This window comes from Styela clava, chromosome 10 (genome assembly GCF_964204865.1).
Source record: "Styela clava chromosome 10, kaStyClav1.hap1.2, whole genome shotgun sequence".
Classification (NCBI taxonomy): domain Eukaryota; kingdom Metazoa; phylum Chordata; class Ascidiacea; order Stolidobranchia; family Styelidae; genus Styela; species Styela clava.
This window is the reverse complement of record NC_135259.1, coordinates 12402017-12428313: the sequence shown is the minus strand read 5'-3', so window position 1 is coordinate 12428313 and position 26297 is coordinate 12402017. Positions and strand designations below refer to the sequence as shown.

At 34.5% G+C, this 26297-nt stretch overlaps 3 protein-coding genes across 3 annotated transcripts; all 3 read right to left on the bottom strand.

The window, feature by feature from the left end:
• Positions 1-1829: 1829 nt before the first annotated feature.
• Positions 1830-25192, bottom strand: LOC120338169 (oxygen-dependent choline dehydrogenase-like). Its single transcript, XM_078116834.1, has 2 exons — positions 25118-25192; positions 1830-2000 (listed from the first exon to the last, which is right to left on the bottom strand). The coding sequence occupies exons 1-2, from the start codon at positions 25162-25164 to the stop codon at positions 1856-1858; spliced, it is 192 nt and encodes a 63-aa protein (XP_077972960.1). The 5' UTR covers positions 25165-25192; the 3' UTR covers positions 1830-1855.
• LOC144428198 (choline dehydrogenase, mitochondrial-like) lies at positions 2232-7081 on the bottom strand. Its single transcript, XM_078117093.1, has 9 exons — positions 6949-7081; positions 6519-6639; positions 5890-6115; positions 5505-5603; positions 4892-5010; positions 4085-4133; positions 3745-3889; positions 2754-2862; positions 2232-2346 (listed from the first exon to the last, which is right to left on the bottom strand). Exons 2-9 carry the CDS (start codon positions 6629-6631, stop codon positions 2232-2234), a joined length of 975 nt encoding a protein of 324 aa, XP_077973219.1. The 5' UTR covers positions 6632-6639; positions 6949-7081.
• LOC144428287 (oxygen-dependent choline dehydrogenase-like) lies at positions 6947-8342 on the bottom strand. The gene is made up of 4 exons (XM_078117294.1): positions 8171-8342; positions 7908-7968; positions 7608-7749; positions 6947-7228 (listed from the first exon to the last, which is right to left on the bottom strand). The coding sequence occupies exons 1-4, from the start codon at positions 8277-8279 to the stop codon at positions 7031-7033; spliced, it is 510 nt and encodes a 169-aa protein (XP_077973420.1). The 5' UTR covers positions 8280-8342; the 3' UTR covers positions 6947-7030.
• Positions 25193-26297: the final 1105 nt, after the last annotated feature.

Below are 26297 nucleotides of genomic sequence, written 5' to 3'. Positions count from 1 at the left end.
GGAAGAGCAGCAAGCAGACAAGGGAAAAAATAATGATACTGACCCGCAAGCAAAATGAGTCAAAAAATTGTTAAGCCAATGAGGCCAAGTTCCAGTTTTGGGGAATTGTTTATATTATCCATCCACATACCAGCACCTCACAATATGGGCAAACTTCACCGCAGGCTACTTACTAGCCAGCCCACAGGCTCTGTTTGTGAGAAAATGTGAGGCCTCTGTTACTACTATACTTCCAGTGGAGCTCGTTATGCATTCGTTTTATATATTTTATGTTCGAACCTTCGCATAGTCTTTCGGATGTCATTATATATAAAAATGGGATAAAGGCTGGGCTGTCTTAGGGGATTTAGAACATTTTTGATGCCTATTAAATTGAATCATCATTGAAGTTCATGCTGAAGAGTATGTAAAAAACTTACATCTACACCTAGACAACAACTCACCTGTTGCTAAAGCTGATTGCTGGCATAGTTGTTTCGGCATACTTTGATTTTACGGTACGTTTCAAATAAAACAGCAAAGAGGTTTGTCTTGACGATTGCTGAAACCACACATCGGGCGGGGTATACTCGATATTCCATTCATATTCTACTTCTAAGTTCAAATCAAAATTAGTGTAAGTTCGCTGATATGCATAAATAAGGGCATTTTCCTCAATTTGAATTTAGGGCAGTAGAATGGATACACCTAGTTTAGAACTGAGTTGTTTTAATTGCCGATAATGCTTACGCTCAGGGCTCTTGAAATGCATGATTCCGACCCTCCGGTTGCGAAAGGTTTCATTGGAGGTTGCGGTATGTTTCAAGAACTTTATTGGAGTATTGATATTAATACATTTTAAACAAATGAGAAAACAGATCCTGACTTGACGTGACAAAGCTGAACGTTACAGGCATGAGTGGGATTATAAAATTTTATTTAGAGAAACAAATAAGTAGGGGAAGGTGGGCCACGGTGGGACATGGAGCACAGTGGAAAATCAGCTCTCACACTCGTACTATATCCGGAATCCATTTTTCTTCTTTCTACTTTAGCTTTTCCAGCGTGACAAACCAACGTCTGTTAATTTTCAGCTTTAGCCCACTGTAAAATATGCATAACGTTGGCGAGTGGACGTGCCTTACTAATCTCTCCGTGGGATAGTCTGAAATATTTGTTTCCTATGGGGAACAATGGACCGGGGTTCAGTGAGACATGCTCCACTGGGCACAATTCGGCAGTGTTTGATCCATTAAGTGCTTAGAGGCCTAGAGTTGCGTTATGTTTTGAGTAGTATTATGGTATTTTTCGACCCATGGCCCAATATGGAATATATATTCGAGAATCAAAAATATTTTCCAATTCAGATTCAAAAAAAGAAGTCTTTTAATTTGTTTACGGTAATGTTTGGAAAAATATCTGGAATATTTTGGTTGAACATTGATTTCAAAAATATTAAATCTCCGGATTTGAAGTCCCCCCGTTCTTTAGATGATAATGCTGATTCTTTGCTCATTTTTAAGGGCATACTTCGTTGAATTTAATAGAATACCCCATTGTGCCCCAGGGTCTGTCTGGATGTGCCCCACAAGTGTGGGATACAGTGGGACACTTAACAAACATGTTTTAAAGCATTTTGGTGGAAAGATGTGTGTCGCAATAGGAAATTTCTTAGTCGGTAAATAAAAACTACATTTACCCCTCTCTGCGTTAGTCCCGCAAAGTGAAATGAATGCGCAAAATAAACAGCTCAAAATATGCAAAAGAAAAAAGTGTCCCAACCTTCCCCATTTTCCCCTGCGCTTTTTTGAAAAAGGTCAACATAATAAAAACACACTTGTCATTCGGGATGCAATTGTATTTGAAAAATATGATGTTAAATTGTTCGAAGTCGCCATGTCTGTTTTATCAAATGTGCTGCTTTTTCAGCGACCATATACACTGATGCCTGAATATTTGACGATGTTTGGTGAGGAAACACTGAAGCATCGACCACGCGGAGACCTTCAACACCAATCACTCTGAAACAAGATATTGACTTATAAGACAGAGGTATTGCTGGATTTCATGTGATTCTAAGGTATTTCAAGTGGTCATGGATACGTATTCACCTTTCACATCACGATTCTGTTTTATTAGCTTGTAATTTGGCAATTTGCCCTATGTTATGAATGATACTTTTTATGCGTTTTATCTATTTGTCGTGTATTACGCTGTTCGTCATCATTCTGAAATTAGTCGTGAAGCTTACCTCAGTTGTGGACTACAGCATATTTATCAGAGCGGGAACCCATTTTAGCTGTGCAACATTGATGATATCCTGATCTGCTTGTTTTCCATATCAGGCAATTATAAAAATTGTCACTCCTGTTATAGATTAAAGAAAAGTTTATTATCGCTATAAAAAATTGTCTCGACAAATGTAATCAAATTATTAATCTTTTATATTTTAATTTTATTACCACTGGGTACCAGATATTATGCCAAAAGATGGTAGACTTGTACATTCGTATGTATATATATATGGCAGTTTCGTATCCATTTCGTACTTCTTCATTGCGCGAATTACAGGCTTTGATAAATAAATATGAAAATAAATTTAAACGTCAAAACGCAACTTCGCCCTTAGACACGGAGACTAAATGTGTAAAGTAAACAATCCCAAAGTCTGTGGCCATATACTGCTATAATGTAGCGGCTATAAGAACGGTACCAACTCATCAATATAATAAATAATAAAGTGCCGAGAGGAGACTGAAAAATATGAATCGTACCTTGGAACATCTTTGTTTTGTGTTCTATTACAGATGGCAGGCATCATTACTTGAGTTCCGGCTTTTTCAAATGCTGCCGACTTTTCGAATTTTTCCATCAAACGATAGACTGGCAACAGTGAAATAATTTATTATACACATTTCTTAATAAAGATTAGAACGATAGAAAAGAATAAAAAAAATAAAACTCATTTGCGCTCAAGTTAAATTAAAAGTGTTCAAATGCAAAATTAAATTACAGTATTTCAATCCAAATTTATTTGCGATTAAATCCACTAAAGTGATTAGATAATGAAACAAAGGAGCAATTCTCGATGGGCACGAAAGCCAAACGACTGCCGCGATATCAGCAAACTTCAATCCAACTGTAATAGAGTGTGACGGATGCCATATAAAGATATTTCTAAGTCCAACGTCTACATGAAGAACAACAACAACAGTTTACGAATATGATTTGTAAATTCATTTCGTGTCCAATAAATAGATTGTCAATTAAGATGACACAAACAAACAAGACAGCAATGCTCAAATATATTCACACGGCCAAAACGAACTAGTACGGGTATATAATATTTTATAGTAGACTACCGGTAGTCAGTACCACAGTCTTCACAACTTCGCTTGACAACCAGATCGCGAACGCGGAACCGCCACACGGTGCACAGTTTCAATTTTGATGACTCGGAAGCGATAAATTGAATAAATAATAAGGATATATATTAATGTTATGTAAAATTGATTGTTTTTTCTGTATTAGTAATTTAAATTTGCGGTCATGGAAGCAAAACATGCCATGCCGTTTAGTATTTGCGCATATCTTTTGGGTTGCGAGATTTTACGAATTTTTTTTGTTACAAAATTTTCACCTTATAATTGTTAATAAGAATAAAGTAATTTTTTCATAAAACAACAAAAATAATTCTGACAACAACGACAACAATATAATACCAAAAAGATTTGTAGGTCCACTCCGTGCCACAAATCACCTTACCTTCCGTAAGAACTTGTAAATCATCTTCATGTTCTAAATAGTTTGGATTGATCACAGGATGATCCTCGATTTCCCTAGATCGCAATTTTACATTTCCTTTTGATTTAGGATGCAACAACATACCAACATATAGAAGCGTTGGTAACTGAAAATGTAACGGCATAATGCAGATGTTTTAATATTGTCTCGATCGCATATCCGCTGGAAATTTACGAAGTCAGTTTACCTATTATGGTTGATTCTAAACATTTACCACAAATACTAAAATCCTAGAGTCTTAGTGCTTTATGACGATAGGTGTTTGAGGTTTTTTTAGAATTGCAACATTTTAATTACTCACCGCCGGATTTTCTTGCAAAAACAAAAGAATATCTGGAAATGGTCGTCGTCTGAAAAATAAATGACAGAATCGGTTACACTTCAGAATACTGGTGCTGCAGCATGTAAAAGGTGCATAGAGAATATTTGAAGATAGTTTATTTCCGTGGATTTCAGTGCCATTAACCACTCAATGCCCTCAACCACGGATAACTAACAGTATAATATAGATTTCACTGAAACAAGGTCGATTTCCGACTCATTTCTTAACAATCGTTTCATGCAAGCGTTTTACGTCATGCAAAAAAGTCCAATCAGGTTATCTCCGCTGTCAAGAGTTGGCTCTGTATATTGTTTTGGTATAGTTTTTATTTGACATTCAATCGCGATACTTGCAATATTGTTGTGTATTTCCGCTATTTACTTGTTACTCGGAGTAATACAGTGTCCATAATCTTGAAAAAAAAAATTAAAATTGCGAAGAGAATTTATCGATATATACCATTATATATATATTGTTTTGGCATGGTGAAGATATATTGGGACTTCATAACAAAATTGATATTGTAAAGAAAATTTATGGACACCTTGATTTGATTGTTTACTTGACAACATATATATACATATACATTAGGTAACACAAGCAATGTGAAGTATGCTATATTAACCTATATTGACCTGAAAGAGAAGACACACAAAGTCGAGAACCTTGGCATACAGTGCGGGGCTCTATAATGAATTATAAAAATGTTCTTACTTTGAACGACAACTTAATTTGTTAATTGGATAAGCACATTCGTAATGTTTTTAAAAACTACGATTTACTAACCTTTCATTTGAACTTGTCGACGTGCCTTTGGGGGGTAGTTTTACAAAAACAGCGGTGTATGGAAACATACTTATAGGTCCGTTTCCGTTAAGTATATATTGTACCTTCGGATTTTTTTCCTGAGAATTAGAAATGCACTGATGTAAGATTCTTGATTCTAATATTATGCATCAACAATTTATAACAAAAATTACTCATAGCAATACAAATTTAGCGACATTTTACAAGACTATTTGATTGTACATAAAGTGTTACATAGGAACTGTTTTAATAAATTAAAATTGTTGGTGTTGTTGTTGTTATATTAAAAAATTCTTTTCTTGCAACTAATTTTGATTTTAAATTTTCAGTGCCCAAAGACGTGTGGAGCTACTAGAAAGCCTTTTTTTTCAAATTTCGTAGGGAGTTTTATGAAACCTCATATTTCAGCCAAAATTTTACTAATTTTTCCATTCATGAGAGCACTCTTTTATGACGATTGTGGAAATTTTTTCGGTCATGCTGGTCTTTTTAACAAATTCTGTACTTAGCAGCTACATTCTTGTCAATGAATTTGGACATTGCACTTTCGATTTGATAAAATCTAATATATATACTTAAAACATGTACAAACCGAATGTGGATTGGTTAGATTCGTCCTAAAGATAGCATCAATTGATAAATGGTCTTGCAAGTTCGACCCAACTCCCGGCAAGTCCATGATCACCGGAATCTGCGAACAAAATATAAATTGCTGATATATATAATGACGAACAATAAGATGTTATGTTTTTGTTTCAAACCTGTCATATTCTAGTCTAAATCTTATTTAAACCTAGGACAGTTTACCACGTTGTCCAATACAGTCTCACGAATCGTTAGATCTGGTAAAAGAGACTATCGATGTCGCAATTGTGCATCGATAGCTTCAAAAATCTAAATTTAAATTTTATTACGCAAAACTTTTACCACCATAAATATAAAAGAGGTGTACCTTCATTGCTTACAACAACACTTACTCCTAGACTTTGCAAGTCGTTTTTAGGACCAATCCCAGACAAAAGTAGAATTTGAGGCGTTCCTATCGCTCCAGCTGAAATTATAACTTCTTTGCGGGCTCGTACGATGTGATATTTTCCATTCTTCAAATACTCAACTCCATATGCTTTAGGACCGAATCGAGAATCATTGTCTATTAGAACTTTCGAAACTAAAGCCCCTGTTACAATGTGTAGTCTGTCTTGTCTGAAACACGGATAAAGAAAAATATTAAAACTAATATAGGCTGACGAAATTAAATATGCTTATTAGTAATGTCAATTACAGGCCTATCAGAATTATCAATCCTTATTTTTGAATCATACGATGAATCAAAAATTCTTAACTGGAAGTGTTAATCAAAACCAAAAAGATAATTTTTTTGAATAATTAATAGAATTATTATAATTATGACGACATAATCTCACTATAGAACCTATTTTATTTCTGGTGTAGAAACACATCTAAATAAACATTTTCACAACTTAAATAAAACGTGTTATTATCTTGAGACTCGCCGACTTTTTGTCAAAATCTTCTAAACTTTGTTTGATAACAAGTGAATAAGGACTTACAGCAATGATGAGTAACATAATGATTTTATCGTTACCGTTTTTTGTGTATTGGCCGTAAATAAGCAGCTACAGAATTCTGTCTAATTCCTTCATGTACAGTGAATGTTACGGGGCTGAGTCCCAGCATATCATCACTGTAATCGCTCATTTTTATACCTTTATAATGAAAACATTGTCATAATATCGTCCTACACGATTTAAAACCAAATTTCAAAGGAATTATGCAGTGACGCAGAAGCATATGTCAGTCAATTTATAAATTATGTCAATGGTCGAAAATAGTGCTCGGCGTAAATAAGGATTATTTTAAAATATATTTTTCGTACAAAAAGACATTTTACGCTCCTTAAAATAAGATGCTTGGGGGCATACCTATTTTGCTACTTAAGCCGGCTTCAAATGCCGGCCTGAGCAAACAATTATGATATCACATTTAAATCATGCTTTCAGCGCTAATTATCTCACCGAGTTCGGAAGCTGCGTTTTTAATCAACGTCCATGCTTTTGGCGGTTCATTGTGATTTCTGGATAATTTTAAATTTCCATTTTATCCTAGTTTAGCAGACATTCCAACCATTGTTGCATTTTCCACTTTACGAAAATAAGGTTCAACATTACTCCATCCCCATCCTGCAGCTCCCGAGTCTTCCCAGGAATTAAAATCATGCGGTGAACCTCTCATATAGACGTTGTAGTTTATTGAACTCGTACCTCCTAGGGTCTTTCCTCGTGGCATTGGAAAAATCTACAAATCATTAAATTCAGCAGTTTTGTACATGTTCACTAAATTTAGACGGATAAAATAACTAGATAGAAATTACTTATAGTTTCCTCTTATGGACACATAATCATGAAATATTAATTGTTTCAATATTAAACATCACAATATTTTCATTCATCGGGAATTTGAAAAATAATCGTTGCTAATCGAAAAGTAATTGCTTTAAACAGTGCTCGCTAGTAACAACTATATGAGTGTCGCATTACTCTAATTATTACATTTTAATTTTGTCCTACGTAATCACTCTTTGGCAATGAGGTATATAATATATTCAATAATAGGCAAAAAATCTGCCAAGTGGCTCTGTAGTGAATCTATCTCGCTTTAAGTTTCAAACGCCTACCCTGTCAGTGAATGGTGGTCGTGAGATTGCTTCGGTTTCATATTTCCAGTCTATATCAGTTTGGTCAAGTTCATACGCCCGAGTTGGGATCTGTATTTGCGGATCTTTTAAATCGCTTTCTCCAGCTTCCAGCAGTAAAATTCTGAATTTTTTTTGGAAAAGTGAGAACTACTGTATTTTTATTTGTCCACATCGCCCGAAATCATCAACGGGATGCGTGTTCGGTAATGCACAATAAATATATCAATAAACCAAAAAATGAATAAAACTGAAAGTCATCGATCTACCCCAACTACTTACTTCACATCTGGGATCTCTGATAATCTACTAGCCACTGTTGCTCCTCCAGGTCCAGATCCAACTAAATATATAAAAACAACTTCGATTTGACCATTATTATCAATGAATATTGATAGATTGGATGTAAATATTTAGATTATTCTAATTATTTGGTTGATAAATCCACCGTTTTTTGACCGTCATAGTGAAAACTCTATATTACCATGGAGGTAGAAAGGAGCAAAATATAGTATTGTATTATGCTACGTATAGATACGACTTACCGACAATAAAATCGTATACGGCATCAGGCTCCTGTCGTACAATGGGATCGAAAGTTTGACCGATCAGTGAAACAAGCAAGCTTACGAAGACGTTGCGCAGGAAACTCATTTGTTATGATTAACTTTGTTATATCCTATATCTAAATATTATTATCTGATCGACTCCAACCAATCTTCGTCAAATGCGAATCGTGCACGGTATATACAATGAGTTAGCAATGAATAAAATGTACCAGTAAAATGTTTGGCCCTGGGCTATAAAACTCACTTATTTCTAATTATGTAAGTTTGACTTCATTTCCTATATAATATTAATTCAAAAAACATTAACTACAATGCTAAGTTTTAAAAAAAACTTTTCAAATAATCAAACTACCCCTAAATTACTACGATATTAATGTTCATCGAGTCGTCAATATGTATTTTTTTTTTACTTACAGAACCGCTGATGGCTTTACAAAATCAATATGTGTCACGCGACACAAATTTTAAACACCGGAATCCACAAAGTTCCTTTACAGTTTCGAATTTGTTATGAAGTCAGTTCTCAATATATCTTAACCAGGTTTGTTGTATTTTAATCAGTAATTGTAAGTAAGTATTTATGTCTGTGAGGGCCAAAACAATGTTATGTTAATGATGAATTCCGTTTTAAAAATGGACAACCTCTATATATTTGATCCAAAACGTTCTTGCTTCGATTCTGCTGATATATATTATTTTTTGTGCATTTGTTGGTAGGCACTGAACCGCATGTTTTTTTGTTGAATCCAATAAAATGAAGTCGAGGAGTGTGTGACAGTAAAGTGAATCAGCTTTCACTCAAATTACTTGCGTAATAGTTAGGCCATAACATTTCTTCAAGGGGTAGGTAGTTGTCGCTCTATCATCTAAAAACATTTTGAATTGTAATAGCGTAGGTCCCTAACAATTCTAATTTTTTATCTGGCACACTCAAACTAAATCCCAAGACTTGAACATGACCTATTGTGTGCTACAATATTCCAAAAAAAAAATTCGTGAATGATGAGTGGAAACATTCTCATAATATAAAATCTAATTTTAAAGGATCCTGATAACAATCTTCTTAAGAATATCACATGTCAAAAATCAGCATAAAGGAAAACTCTTTCAATTATTTTTACCAACTTCCAGTGACGATTTCAATTCTTTCCCTACGTTTTGTTTATCATCGTTGTACACGAAATGCACACATCGTGAATAGTTTTGCTAAATTGTTGTTGATGTTTACAAAAACGCATTTCTTCGAAACTGATGAAATGATTTTCAAATTTTCAGTAGTTAAAATGGTTGAGGGCACTAGAAGACTATTGCATTATTTGGCGCCACGAAGCTTGATATTTCGCCCTGAATATTTTGCCATTTATATGAATATTGCACCTAAACTTGAAAGTGACGTGCCGTGACATTAGACTCACTAAACAGACTTGGTTTCGATACCGACATGAAATTGTTTATAGGCCTGATATTTGGATTCCCAACTTTTTATCAATTGAGATTTGATACTTTGTTAAAATAGATATCGTATCATGACTAAATTTGTTTTGTTTCGCTGAAAATATATGAAAGAAAACTTAGATACTTTTGAGGGCATGTTCGAGCATATTTTTATAGAGTTGGGGAAATTATTACGAGTGTCTTTTCTACGCTAATTATTTTGTAACATGGGTCACCAAACTTTTTTCATGAAGGGTAATGGGTTATAATGTAATAGGTTATAATAAAAAGAAACAAGAAGTCCGTTTGGTGGCGGAAAGACATAGCCGCAAACGGTCATGTAAATGTGTGATGACAAGGCGTGAATTTAATTCAGTCTTCATTACAGGTCCTGTTCGGTTCCTCGATGCTCTTTTAAATTTACTCAATCATGCATTTGGCAGTTCCTCAATTAATAAACTTCTCCCTCAGAGAAGAAGTTTCCTACATGACCAGACCATATAGCTGCGACAGCACGAATATGGCTTACCTTACACCATAGTGTGCAGTTGCACGCAACGTGCAGCACGATGGAAAATAGTTACGAACGACGCCACTTTCCATTAGATGATTCGATCTTGCCGAATTGAACACGGAATGGACCTGTGGATCGTTTTGTTAATATGTTGTTTTTGGTGGTAATTTTTGGTATTTTTTTCTTGTTGTCGTGACAAATCGTTTTTCTTTATAACTACTGGATCAATCGCCAAAAATTTTCAGTGGTTAAAATTGCTGACGCTAGGTGGCTATTACATTTGTTTATTCTGAAATTTCCGATCTGATATTTTGTTCAAAATTAGGCTGTTTTATTTCTATTAATGGGAACACGGTTTTTATTCCGCCAAGCCTTTTGATTTTGCAAAGCCGATTCTGGATCAACAGACGTATCTTGGTTACAGCCAGGGATGGACTAACCATTTAAGCAAAATAAGCACGTGCTTAGGGCACCACAGAAATCATAGGCGAATTTTCAATGACTTCTCGATAAAAATTACTGTGTCAGATATTTTTCTTGTTTTTGCTGTATTGATTTGATCTTCACTTGAATCGAATCCAACTGGTTTATCAAAATAGGGTAAATAGTCTATCAAAGATTTTCCATTTCCACAACCGGCATTCATGACGAAATTGAACTTTTTCGTCTTTTCATTTCCTTCAATTTTTCTGAGACGACTCAGAACATATTTTGCTATATATGGTGGAAATTTCGGATTTGCAAGATATGCATTTGCTGCCTCGTCACTCAACCAATCCTCCATCCCTGCTGCTACAATGTAAAACCAAAACGAAATGTCAAGAAATATTTATATTTAGCCCACGGTATAAAGGAAATAGGTCAGCACGTCATAGTCAAGTTTGGCACGATTGTGATGACGAGTAAAATATTGATCCAAGAATATGTGCTATAGCCAGAATTAACTGTTCTTAAAAAAGCGGTAATTCATTTTCCATAACCTATAATTTTATATGATTAGAACCATGTGTGTTTGGTAGGATCATACTCACAGAATTAATTATTCTGTGACAATAAAGCCGTAGTTTTAAATTAAAAAGGGCAATCATTTTGAACAACCTATTAACCCGAACGTTGAAATAATCTTTGAATACGGTGTGATAAGTAGGCCTACTACACTGTACGTCCATGGGTTTGTCCGGCTTTTCCTGTCTGTGTCGTTTTCTGTCGATTCGGCAAAACAGAAATTTCCTAAATCACTTTATCTCCGTAGCTGTGTTTCTCTTTAAAGTACCGATAACGGGCGGGCGTAAATAGGGAGTGCTTCATGACACCAGCCAGTTATGATTACAAGGGAGTTTTTAAAAAGAATATGACAAATAACAGCTGCCAGTACAAAGACAATTAAATACCATGATTGGCAGACCCTTTTCATCGAGTACATAATAAAATATATCATATCAAATATAGGTTAATACAAATATTTGAGAAGACTCTCGCGAAAAATAAGAAGACTACAGAAAAAAAAAATAAGCTTACTTGCCCAATAAGATGTGCCCCTCCCCCGAACCCGAAATTAGGTCTAGAAAAGCAACTTATTAGCCTGGAAATACGGTATGTACATAAACTTAGATCTACATCTAGAAAGGTCCAATATTAGGGAGAGGGAATATATGCTAACAATATAGGCATCATAGAAAAATAAAAATCGAATGCGGATTTTATTAGCCTGGGATGGCTATGTCTGATAACTATGTGTTTGCACAATAAAAGTGTTTGTTTTGTATTGCACTGTTTACCTATTTTTGGCACTATTGTGGCCCGCGAACAATGAAAAAATAAATTTGTGGCCCGCGGAGTCGACAACCTTGGGCCACCCTGGTCTAAACAAAGAGTATGGGTTGACACAGGGTGATCCTTGATATCCTCCGATCGCAACTTGACATTCTTGATTTAGGATGCAACAATATACCAACATATAGTACCGTTGCTAACTAAAAATATATTGGCATAATGCTGCCATAGTTGTTTCGACATAATTTGATTTTACAGTACGTTTCAATGCAACAGCAAAATGGTTTGTCGGGACGATTGCTAAAAACACCCTTTGGACGGAGTATGAACAATATTCCATTCATATTCTACCTCTCAGTTCAAATTAAAATTAGTGTAAGTTCGCCGATATGCATACCTAAAGCGTTTTTCTTTCCGGTAAAAATAAGTAAACATTGTAGATCAGCTTTGTACCTTATCGTATTTTTTTTGCAGTCATCAGATTTCATAACTTACTTATTCTGTTTCTGTGAAATGGAAAAATCAGCAATTTTTTTTTATCAGTTTTGTGTTGATGTCTTGTTGTCCTTGTTGAGTTTCCTTGTTTACATTATCTCACTTACAATATTTTCTTAAAACAATTAAACATGATTTCATTCTGAATAAATATTACTTTTTTCACCTCATTAGTTAATCAGTTATTACCAGCTTTGTAGCTCATGTAAAATGTTTGTGTAGCGCCTGTGGATCCTCATTGTAAATATCTGAGCGACACAATTTAGCACAACGATGCGTATGTTGTTCTTGTTTAATAGCGGTGTTTTGGTTTGTTTGAACAATTTAAAGTTTCAACATAAAATCAAAATTTGAACAAGGTTTTTATTTTTGTGCAAGGTAGGACCCAGCTATAAATACTATGATTGAAGTATATTTTTGTGTGAATAAACTGGACCAAATCCTGCAATGAATTCATCAAGATATGATTGAGATAATAAAACAGAGAAAAGAAAATTTAATAATTTTGAGATCAAATGCGCTTTAGGTAATTATGTTTCAACAGCTGTAAATTCATTTTAATGTGTTTCTGTTACCGTATTAAAAATGCATAAAATTTAGTTGGATTCTACTTGCGTCATAGACTTAGATTACGGGGAAATATTTGGTGTTAACCAAGTGAATCGGAGTACACGGTCGTATTATTAAAACAGCGACCTCATTACTTACCTTACTCCTTACTGTATCATAGGGCTAAACATATTGGAACGAACGCTGGGACTGTGGTCGCGTAAAGATTTTCCGGGGTCGCCTAATTTTTGTCAAACATGCGCACCCAAGTGACTATGATTTGAAGTTGGAGAGTGAAATTTGTGCTGTTCGGCAGGCACTGGAAAGATGACCAACTTCGGAAAATATAGTCTTATTTTTAGCTTAATCTCGACCATTTATATATATCATTCATATGATACTTAACCTTCCCAGCTGGTGGGCAGGTATCGGTATTAGTAAATGCAATTGAGTGAGAGCGTTACGAGCGCCAATAATATTTCCCTTTTCATGGTATTTTTAAATATCTTACATCCGAATGGGTAGTTGATCGTAGTCATTATCTTTTCATTCATAGGTGGTCATCTTAGGGGTCGGTCGACCTTGACCTTGGAAGTCTTGCCCGTCCCCTTCCGTATATATTTTTGTGCTTATAGTTGTTTGTTTATGCCTTATGCTTATTGTATTATGTACTTGTATCGGAAATAAATCATCATCTATCATGGTTAATTTGAGTAATGATTAATGAGTAATGGTTAGGAGTTAAAATTGTGAATCTTAAATATAATAGCCTGGAGAGGTAGTTGACTTTGCTGACCGCCTGGTCACATCACACCCTCCTGTCTATACCAAACTAAACAATTACTTTGTATTATTTTTATTATTACGATGACTATTATTTTAGTTTGGTTGACGAAAAAATAAATTTCTCTCTCTTTCTCTCTCTCTCAGAAACTGCAGGCTTAACTGGTGCGCGAACCGGATTTTTGCCAAGATAAATTATGTTGGTTTGTTCTTTTGTACCAGTGTACTTGGCGATTGGCCCTTAAATAGGTGTTTGACAAGTATGGTATTGATTGTAGTTACACTTCAGGTTTCGATAATTTGTGAAATTGGTTTGTTAAATCGCGCACGTGTCTGGACGTGTTTTGTCCACATCGACCTATTGCAATATTACGTATTTCAACGTTTTATACTTACATAATTTCGAAGAGTTTTGAGCAGATAAACACAAAACAACAACAAGTTCTAGTATAATAAAACGTACTTAAATGATGAAATTCCGTACACGCTTTTTTCTATTTTACTTTCATGCTCTGTTCTACTTTTAAATTAATAATCGAGAAATCTGTAATAAGGTAACATTGAACTAAATATAAAAAAGACACTGTTGGAATATACAAAATGAGATTTTAAATTTATGTATATTTAGAAGCAATCTCACTATTTCCCAAGTATCGTACGCTTCCTTACAATTTATCACATTTTATCAAGTTCCTCTATGTTTTGCCAAAGAACCGTATAATTCTGATCTAGGACATTTTTCTACCGTGGTTTACATATGATGCCATGTGTTATCAAATTTTCGAGGTTACCCCGTTTTCCAACGCATCGCCCGACTATTATATATTTTCTGAGACAATGTTAACCGTCAACGTCTACTTGTAGTCGATATACCGGTACATTGTTCTAAATGAGATAATCAAACTGATATATATACTGATTTTTAAAGTTGCTAAACATTTCTGGTTTTGGGGTCGCGAGTATCTGTAGGCTATAATTTTATGAAAATTGGGGTCACGAAAAAAAGTTTGGAACCACTGCATTAAATGATGTAGCATGTCTGTGAAGAAATTTAATCACACGTAACTGGAAGGAAGATATTCACATATTCAGATTATTAACATCTTGTACTGACCATATTATTCACTAATCATTACTGAAATGATTGTTCAGTTTCACAGATGTTGCATTTTTGTGTACCATTATACATCACCAAATCAGGTGCACCCAGAATCAATCTTTTTTTTTAGTTTCTTGTTCAAAATATTGTTTGAAATAAGTACATTTATTAAGTATAAGTAAGTCCATCAAAATAATATAGAAGGGAAAACCCTAATTCTAAAAAAAATGTGGCAACTTATTGTTTTGTAGCGCCATCTCGAGGCAATGTTGTTCCCGTATGAAAGCGTTCACCTGTGTTCGATTCTTAAATTTAATTAATACAGCTATTGCAAGGTAGCCGCTAACAAGTAGACCGAATGGTTATTTCGCGGTCATCCTTTCCGTTCTGGACAAGGCATGTATATATTTTCAATTTTGCTCCAATTTTTTTGAGCCCGTTTGCCTGTACGGCTAATAAAAATGTATTTGATTGATTGATTGAAATGTTGTGTTAAAGAAACGCGTATCTAGACGAACTACATTTGATTCTTATAATAAATCGTTAACGATATTTAAATAAAACTATTTTGCGCTATTTAGTTCGTCTAGATACGCGTTTCTTCATTACAACAAAAAACTCAAAAATATTAGGATACAAAATATTGGTTTTCTAGGTGCGACTGATTGGGTGATGTACAATAGTGCATTAAAACGCAACATCGGCGTAAATAAACAATCATTTCATTATTGATTGGGTGAATAATAAGGCCAGTAAAAGGTGTTAATCACTTGATTGTGTCTTTTCTTCCTTCCAGTTGCATGTGATAAAATTCCTTCGCAAATATGTTATATATATATATATAATATATACCATTGATGCATATGATCATATAATAGTCAACATCAATGATATATGACGTTGTACTGTACAGTTCAACCGTATGAGAATCTGGACATCCCAGCGTCCGCTACATAATGTTTGGGCGTATTATTCAATAAAAAGTGAGGTGAGTGAGGAGCTCCTTGTTTAATTATACGACGTGTACTCTGATACCGTTGGTAAACTCCCAATATGTCGCGGTAATCTAAATCTATGACGCAAGTGAAATACAACTAGATTCTATGAATTTTTAATGCGGTAACAGAAACACATTAAAATTAATTTATAGATGTAAGAACATAATTACCTGAAGCGCATTTCTTCTCGGAATGATTAAATTTTTTATTCTCCGTTTATTAATCTAATCATATCTTGATGATTATATTGCAGGATTTGGTTCAGTTTATTTGCACGAAAATATACTTCAATGATATATGTATTTCTGACTAGGTCCCGCCTTGATATAAATAAAAACCTTGTTCAAATTTTGATTTTTTGTTACAAATTTAAAATGTCCAAACAATCTCAAACACCGTTATTAAACAAAAAAAGCATACGCATCGTTTTGCTAAATTGAGTCGCTTGGATATTCAATATGAGGCTTCATAGGCGCCACACATATTTGACATGAGCTGATTTGACTGATAATTGATTCACTAATGAAGTGAAAAAAATAATGTTTATTCAGATTGAAATTTACGTTTAATTGTTTAAAAAAAATATTGCAATTGAAAGAAAAAACAAAGAAGTTTAACAAGAACAGAAAGACATAAACATGAAACTGATAAAAAAGTTTGGTAATATTTGCATTTCACCGAAACAGAATAACTAAGTTAGGAAATATGATGACTTAGAAAAACGAGAAATGTGCTAAACTACAAAATTGATCAACAGAATTTGCTTATATATACAAATGTTATATACAGAATATGTTTTGAAGTGAGCAGATTTCCAAAAGCGAACAGAAGCGAAACTTCATTGCTCAATAGGCGGGCCTTTAACACCTCATAAATAAATCAACTGTTCAGGTTGTCTGATACAAAACAATGTTTTTGATTGTAATCTTGAGATAGTTCATAATTCAGAAACCAGTTCTTTCATCCCGTCACTTTCAACATTTTCACTCAATGGAACCACGCGATCTGGTTTTCGCCACGGTAACAATATGAATCTCCAATTTGGAAAGTAGAAAACGGTTGAAAGAATTTTGACTGTGAGGTTGGCAGTAAGAACTGCTTGTGAGTCATATTCCACTGTATTCAGGGATAGTATTATGATTGCAGAAAATATTGTAACTGCGAGAAATGCAATAGATACACGAATGGAGCGCTTTATTAAAGAAATGCTTTGAACTCTAGCACCGTAACTTTCTTTTTCAGTATTTTCATCTCTTCTGTGCTTTATCAGTGGATAGGTAAACAAAGCTAGAAAAACGAGATTCTCCATAATTCGTACAGTCAAAGGACTGAGCAAAATTTGAACAGGTTTCGAGGGCACGCGGATTTTCGAGCATTCCTTGGATATTTTTAGTAATCTATAACCAGAAATTGGATATAATGGGATAAAAAGTACACTGGCCTTGCTCAGGAACTGCATTATCCCATTTGTTAACTGTCTAATGAAAGGATTGCTATATACAGTTCGTTGGGTACACCACATCGAAAATACAGACGTCATATTGGTCAAAATGGAAAAACTAATGTAAATATATTCAGGAATCCAGCAATTTTTCCATCGAAAATAATTAAACAGACTTAGGACTGAACTTACTATAAACATGACAGACTGAAAAACAATTGCCATGAAAATAAAAATTCTTGCTCGCTTATTCCAGTCTGTTAAACTGATGTTGTTCATTGCTTCTAAGCGATGTCGTTCCTGATTCCTTGTGTAGAATCGCGTGAATACGAAAAAAAAGTAACAGCACGCGATAAGCGATATCATCTCCATTGACAGACTAGTGAATAATTTCCAAGGATTCCGGTCACTATATTGAACATTGTTAGGCTCTGTTACGGACATTTCTGTCGTCATATTCTCCGTCGTGTTGAACTTAAAAATGTTACTCAAGTTCTGTCTTTCCATTTCCAAATTGCTTGAACCACTATAAATTCCAAAAAAGTTGCTGCCAATGTCAATATCGTAGAAATAATTTTTCTCTATAGATCTATATCTTAGTGCTGAACAGAAACCTTTTCCGCAAATGATACAATACCACATTAACTCAAACCCACTGCGATTTGCAGTAGGGTTCTTATGTTTATTTGATGAGTCTAATAGTGAGAAATATGTAATTGTTTGCGGATTAGTATTTTTTTTAACAGATGCAAATATCTTGGAGGTGAATTCTTCTTACATTTTCAATCAATAGGAATGCAAACTAAAATATTAATCAGTTTTCTATTGCCCGATATTGATAATTTTAATGCGGAATGATCATTCACACTGTAGTCAACGTATTCCATTGTGTCTAAATTTGATGATTATCTATCTCACTTCATATATATAGAGAAAGTACTCTCAATCTTTCCTTATAACATAAACCGGGGAAGTAAGTTTAGAAATATAAAAACTCAAAAAAAAAAAAAAATAAGAAATGTGATCAATACAATAATCAAAAAACTTTGCTTATTTATCAAATTAATATCTACAGAATACTTTGTGAAATTTATTTTCAAAACCTCATAAAACGAAACCTCATTCCAGAATAAGCGTGGAATGGTATAAACATTGTGTCCACTGTTAAAAATTTTTCTTTGAAATATAATTTTGAGATTACGCACAATTCAGAGACCAGTGCCTCCCCTCCATTCGATCACTTTGATCGGTTTCACATATTGGTATGTTTATGTATATTCTTGAACCGACAGCTAAAACGAATCGTTTCTAGTGCAAGTAGAATACATTGATACAATGGAAGTCGCAAAGTATCTGCTATAACTGATTAACTAATGAGGTGAAGAAAGTAATATTTATTCAGAATGTGATTTACGTTTATTTGTTGGAAGAAAATATTGCAAGTGAGAGAGTAAACAAAAAACAAAACAAAAAAATACGATGAAGTACAAAATTGATCTACAGAATATTTAGAGGAATTCAAATAATTATGACTTTCACTAGTTTTTAATGTCAACCTCACAGTCAAAATTTTTTTAACCGTTCTCTACTTTTCAAATTGAAGATTGATAATGTTACCGCGGCGAATACCAGATATGGTGGTTCCATTATGTGAAAATGTTGCAATGTGATGGGATGGATAAACTGATTTCTGAATTTTGAGGTGTCTCAAGATAGCAATTTAAAAACAATGTTTTTTTTTTCGGAAAACTTAAATAGTTGATTTATTCATAATATTCAAAGCAACGCCTATTTAAATGAAGTTTCGCTTCGGTTAGCTTTTGAAAATCTTTTGGAATATTTTGTGAAGCACATTTCCAAAAGTCTTGCTGTTCTTGTAAGGTTTCTTCGTTTATTCTAACAATTAAATGTAAATCACAATCTTAATAATATATATTACTTTCTTCGACTCATTAGTGAATCAGTTATAATCAGCTCTGTAGCTTTTGTAAAATGTTTGTGTAGCGTATGTAAAACCTCATAGTGAATAATTAAACGATACTTTTAGTTTTAAGTAGTCCGCATACGGCTTCATATTCCTTTTTACACAGTAATTCCATATATCGGAGATGTAGGTGAGCCTAATTTTTGAACAGTAAATTAAAAAAAAAATAAAGCTCGATCAAATGAAATCTTATGACTAAATCTTCAATTGATGATCAGAGATCAAACTATAGAGCACTACTAAAATAAATGATTAGAAAGGTCAAATGTCATACGGAAGTGGGTTAATACGTCTTAGAAACATGTTCCTTGAAACGGCAAAATTGCATATAGAATATCTTACAGGGTCTTACAGAAATCAAAGAATATTTAATTAAAATTAAAGTAACAGTCGTCTATGGCAGGGGTGGGAAGGTTTTGCGATAAGGGGCCAAAAATTTCGACCCTGGCGGGCCATGTCAGTGTGATGTAAAAAGTTACATTTTATGGACAATATTTACGGTGTTTGAAAAGGAAACGTGGAAAACAATAATTTTCGTGTCAAAACTGAATTTAATGGCAATATCACCAAATTCACTGGGCTATTTTTTAGCTAAAAAAATCCACCAAATTGGTTCTATTTTGGTTGTGGCAGCATCAGGCGGGCCAGATTGAATTACCTAACGGGCCATATTTTAGCCGCGAGCAGGAGTGTGCCTATGTCTGGTATATGGTTTTCAATTACTGTAAATTTGAAATCATTTTGTTTTACACTTAGGTAGTTGGTCAGAAATGCAATTTTTCCAACAACCAAAGAAGAACGTGAAGAAGAAAAGGGTTTTAATGGACGTTTCAACGTGTACCCATGAAACGGCAAAATTTTGAAAAAAATATCGGGTCCCATAGGAATCAGAGTATATTTGGAAACTGTAAAAGTAACAGTCTCCTACAGGCTTCAACCATCTATAAAGCACTAAAAATGTAAAATCGAATGATTCATTATTTGCTGAGTAAAGCGATTTATTTTTAAAAGCATCTCTAGAAACAAGAACAAAAGAGCAATTCAGTAAAACAATGCGTTTGTAATTCGTGTTCAATATCAATGTTTGGGGCTTGTTTAAACAATTTAAATTTTTAACATAAAATCGTTTCATAGGTTTCGCCAGCATAATAATATTAAAATATAAAAACGGATTAATTCATCGTATCGGAAAAGATTAAGCTGTTGTCATCAAACAAACATGAAAATAATGAAACAACAGAAATGATGACACGATTCAGAGTAATTAGAGAGCAACAAATGTTATTGTTATTATCTGCATAGGTAAAATGTTTTCCAAATCTTCCACCTTACATTCTTTTTCAAAAATGAAAGGCGCTCCAAGATGGCGCACAACCAGAACCCTAACCTGGTACAACCACAATGTTCAGATTTTGCGTCATCTTTGTGCACATACTTCTGGAGGTCCAAATGAAATATTAACGACTGGGAACTAATTATACCAAGACAAAATTTGCTAACTGCTCCGGTGTTGGCAGATACTTTGTCACATTTATTGTATCAATGTATTTTACTTGCACAATATACGATTCTAGAACATACATGAACATACCAACATGTGAATCTGATGAACGTGATGGAATGGAGGCACTGGTTTCTGAATCGTGAATAATCTCAAAATCACAATTAAAATGAAATTTTTTAACAGTAGACCCCATGTTCAGATCATTCCACGGCTATTCTGCAATGAAGTTTCGCTTCTGTAAGTTTTTGAAATAAATTTTATAAAGTATTCTGTGGATGTCTCTTTTATAAATAAATAAGCAAAGTTTATTTACGTCTGTGAGGGCCAAAACAATGTTATGTTATTGATGAATTCCGTTTTAAAAATAGACAACTTCTATATATTTGATCCAAAACGTTCTTGATTCGATTCTGCTGATATATATTATTTTGTGTGCATTTGTTGGTAGGCCCCTGAACCGCTTGGTTTTTTGTTGAATTCAATAAAATGAAGTCGAGGAGTGTGTGACAGTAAAGTGAATCAGCTTTCACTCAAATTATTTGCGTAATAGTAAGGCCATAACATTTCTTCAAGGGGTAGGTAGTTGTCGCTTACAACTCTATCATCTAAAAACATTTTGAATTTTCAAGTAATAGCGCAGGTCCCTAACAATTCTAATAATGTCAAAAATCAGCATAAAGGAAAACTTTTTCAATTATTTTTACCAACTTTCAGTAACGATTTTAATTCTTTCCCTACGTTTTGTTTATCATCGTTGTACACGAAATGCACACATCGTGATTAGTTTTGCTAAATTGTTGCTGATGTTTACAAAAACGCATTTCTTCGAAACTGATGAAATAATCATTTTCAAATTTTTAGTAGTTAAAGATGGTTGAGGGCACTAGAAGACTATTGCTGTTATTTTGCGCCACGAATCTTGATATTCCGCCCTGAATATTTTGCCATTTATATGAATATTGCACCTAAACTTGACAGTGACGTGCCGTGACATTAGACTCACTAAACAGACTTCTTTTCGATACCGACATGAAATTGTTTATAGGCCTGATATTTGGATTCCCAACTTTTTATCAATCGAGATTTGATACTTTGTTAAAATAGATATCGTATCATGACTAAATTTGTTTTGTTTCGCTGAAAATATATGAAAGAAAACTTAGATACTTTTGAGAGCATATTTTCATAGAGTTGGGGAAATTATTATGAGTGTCGTTTCTACGCTAATCATTCTGTAACATGGGTCACCAAACTTTTTTCATGAAGGGTAATGGGTTATAATGTAATAGGTTATAATAAAAAGAAACAAGAAGTCCGTTTGGTGGCGGAAAGACATAGCCGCAAACGGTCATATAAATGTGTGATGACAAGGCGTGAATTTAATTCAGTCTTCATTACAGGTCTTGTTCGGTTCCTCGATGCTCTTTTAAATTTACTCTATCATGCATTTGGCAGTTCCTCAATTAATAAACTTCTCCCTCAGAGTAGAAGTTTCCTACATGACCAGACCATATAGCTGCGACAGCACGAATATGGCTTACCTTACACCATAGTGTGCAGTTGCACGCAACGTGCAGCACGATGGAAAATAGTTACGAACGACGCCACTTTCCATTAGATGATTCGATCTTGCCGAATTGAACACGGAATGGACCTGTGGATCGTTTTGTTAATATGTTGTGTTTGGTGGTAATTTTTGGTATTTTTTTCTTGTTGTCGTGACAAATCGTTTTTCTTTATAACTACTGGATCAATCGCTAAAAATTTTCAGTGGGTAAAATTGCTGACGCTAGGTGGCTATTACATTTGTTTATTCTGAAATTTCCGATCTGATATTTTGTTCAAAATTAGGCTGTTTTATTTCTATTAATGGGAACACGGTTTTTATTCCGCCAAGCCTTTCGATTTTGCAAAGCCGATTCTGGATCAACAGACGTATCTTGGTTACAGCCAGGGATGGACTAACCATTTAAGCAAAATAAGCACGTGCTTAGGGCACCACAGAAATCATAGGCGAATTTTCAATGACTCCTCGATAAAAATTACTGTGTCAGATATTTTTTTTGCTTTTGCTGTATTGATTTGATCTTCACTTGAATCGAATCCAACTGGATTATCAAAATAGGGTAAATAGTCTATCAAAGATTTTCCATTTCCACAACCGGCATTCATGACGAAATTGAACTTTTTCGTCTTTCCATTTCCTTCAATTTTTCTGAGACGACTCAGAACATATTTTGCTATATATGGTGGAAATTTCGGATTTGCAAGATATGCATTTGCTGCCTCGTCACTCAACCAATCCTCCATCCTTGCTGCTACAATGTAAAACCAAAACGAAATGTCAAGAAATATTTATATTTAGCCCACGGTATAAAGGAAATAGGTCAGCACGTCATAGTCAAGTTTGACACGATTGTGATGACGAGTAAAATATTGATCCAAGAATATGTGCTATAGCCAGAATTAACTGTTCGTAAAAATGCGGTAATTCATTTTCCATAACCTATAATTTTATATGATTAGAACCATGTGTTTGGTAGGATCATACTCACAGAATTAATTATTCTGTGACAATAAAGCCGTAGTTTTAAGTTAAAAAGGGGCAATCATTTTGAACAACCTATTAACCCGAACGTTGAAAAAATCTTTGAACACGGTGTGATAAGTAGGCCTACTACACTGTACGTCCATGGGTTTGTCTGTCTTTTCCTGTCTGTGTCGTTTTCTGTCGATTCGGCAAAACAGAAGGGTCCTAAATCACTTTATCTCCGTGGCTGTGTTTCTCTTTAAAGTACCGATAACGGGCGGGCGTAAATAGGGAGTGCTTCATGACACCAGCCAGTTATGATTACAAGGGAGTTTTTAAAAAGAATATGACAAATAACAGCTGCCAGTACAAAGTCAATTAAATACCATGATTGGCAGACCTTTTTCATCGAGTACATAATAAAATAAATCATTCCAAATATAAGGTTAATACAAATGTTTGAGAAGACTCCTGCGAAAAATAAGCGGACTAAAGAAAAAAAAAATAAGCTTACTTGCCCAATAAGATGTGCCCCACCCCCGAATCCAAAATTGGGTCTAGAAAAGCGACTCATTAGCCGGGAAATACGGTATGTACATAAACTTAGATCTACATCTAGAGAGGTCCAATATTAGGGAGAGGGAATATATGCTAACAATATAGGCATCATAAAAAAAATCGAATGCGGATTCTATTAGCCTGGGATGGATATGTCTGATAACTATGTGTTTGCACAATAAAAGTGTTTGTTTTGTATTGCACTGTTTACCTATTCTTGGCACTATTGTGGCCCGCGCACAATGAAAAAAATAAATTTGTGGCCCGCGGAGTCGACAACCTTGGACCACCCTGGTCTAAACAAAGAGTATGGGTTGATCACAGGGTGATCCTTGATATCCCCCGATCGCAACTTGACACTCTTGATTTAGGATTCAACAATATACCAACATATAGAACCGTTGCTAACTAAAAATATATTGGCATAATGCTGCCATAGTTGTTTCGACATAATTTGATTTTACAGTACGTTTCAATGCAACAGCAAAATGGTTTGTCGGGACGATTGCTAAAAACACCCTTTGGACGGAGTATGAACAATATTCCATTCATATTCTACCTCTCAGTTCAAATCAAAATTAGTGATAATACTAGTGAAGTTCGCTGATATGCATACATAAAGCATTTTTCCTTCCGGTCGGTCGCAAAAGGGCTCAATGGCGAATGCGGTGTGTTTCAAGAACTTTCTTAGAGTATTGACAAGTAAACATTTCAAAAGAGGAGAAAACCATATCCTGACTTGACGTGACGAAGCTGAATGATACATACACTCATGTGTGGGTTGAGAAAATTTTATTAAAAGAAACAAAGAAGTACCCTTTTTGAAAAAGGTCAACATAAGAAAAACAGACTAGTTAGTCGGGATGAAATTGTATTTAACAAATATGATGCTAAAACTGTTCGAAGTTGCCATGTTTGTTTTATGTAATCGGCTGCTTTTTCAGCGACCATATACACTGATGCCTGAGTATTTGACGATGTTTGATGTGGAAACACTGAAGCATCAACCACGCGGAGACCTTGAACACCAATCACTCTGAAACAACCAAGATATTTACTTATGAGGCAAAGGGATTCATGTGATTCAAGTATTTCAAGTGGTAATGGTCACTTATCCACCAATCCCATCACGCTTCTGCGGACATTTTATATACGCCTAACTGGCGGTTTGTCCCATGTTATGAACGATACTTTTACGCGTTTCATCAATTTATTGTGTATACTGTTCGTTTATCATACTGAAATTAGTCATAAAGTTTACCTCAGTTGTGGATCCACCACGGCATATTTATCATAGCGGGATTCCATTTTAGCTGTGCAACATTGATGATTTCCTGATATGACTGTTTCCCATATTAGGCAATTATAAAAATTGTCATCCCTGTTTTAAACATAAAAAACATGCTGCGGATAAAATAATTATCACCATGAAAAATTCATCCATACTTCCACACATTTTGCGAATTACAGGCTCTGAGGGGACTAGATTAACCAACAAACCAATAATATATAATAAATGGCAATGTGCGAGCTGATCCTCCAAATATGAAGCGTACCTTGGAGCATATTTGTTTTCTGTTCTATTACAGATGGCAGGCATCATTACTTGAGCTCCGGCATTTTGAAATGCTGCCGACTTTTCGAATTCTTCCATCAAGCGATAGGCTGGTGACAGAGAGACAAATTTATTTACGATGACTATCTACACTAAAGTGTTCAGTCGGAAACAAAGAAGATTTGATCATCTCAAATGTATTTGTATAGATGGACACAAAAACCAAATGACTGCAGCGATTTCAGCAAACTTCTAGCCAGCTGTTAATGAAGTGTGTCTGCCGGATGCCATATAACGATTTTTCCAAGTCCAACGTCCTCATCCAAAACGACAACAACAATTTACCAAAATGATTTGTAAATCCATTTCGTGTTCAACAAGTAGATTGTCAAATTAGATGAAATCCACCCAAAAAAACACGACAACAATGCTAAAATATATGGACACAAAAACCAAAACGAAGTAGTGCGGGTATCTAATTTTTTACGGTTGATTACCAGTACCACAGTCTTCACGACTTCGCCTGACCACCAGATCGCAACAATCGCAAACGCAGAACCGCCACAAGGTGCGCAAATTTTAATTTTGATGACGTCATCACATACAAAACAACGAATCCCATATAGCAGTTTTCCCAGCCTATGGGACATGACCCAGAGCTGGACCAATAGAAAATTATTTGGGGTCGATCATAACCTAAAAGTTATTGATTTTCTCTCCTAGTAAATTTCATTGTTCATACGAGTGTTTTTTTGAGATTGCTATGATTCTTGTAAGTTTAATCCAAAGTGTGTTTGATTATTCTCGATGGAAAAATTGCTGGAATCTTGAAGGTATTCACAATAGTTTTATAATTTTGACCAATTTGACGTCCAGGGGTTCGATG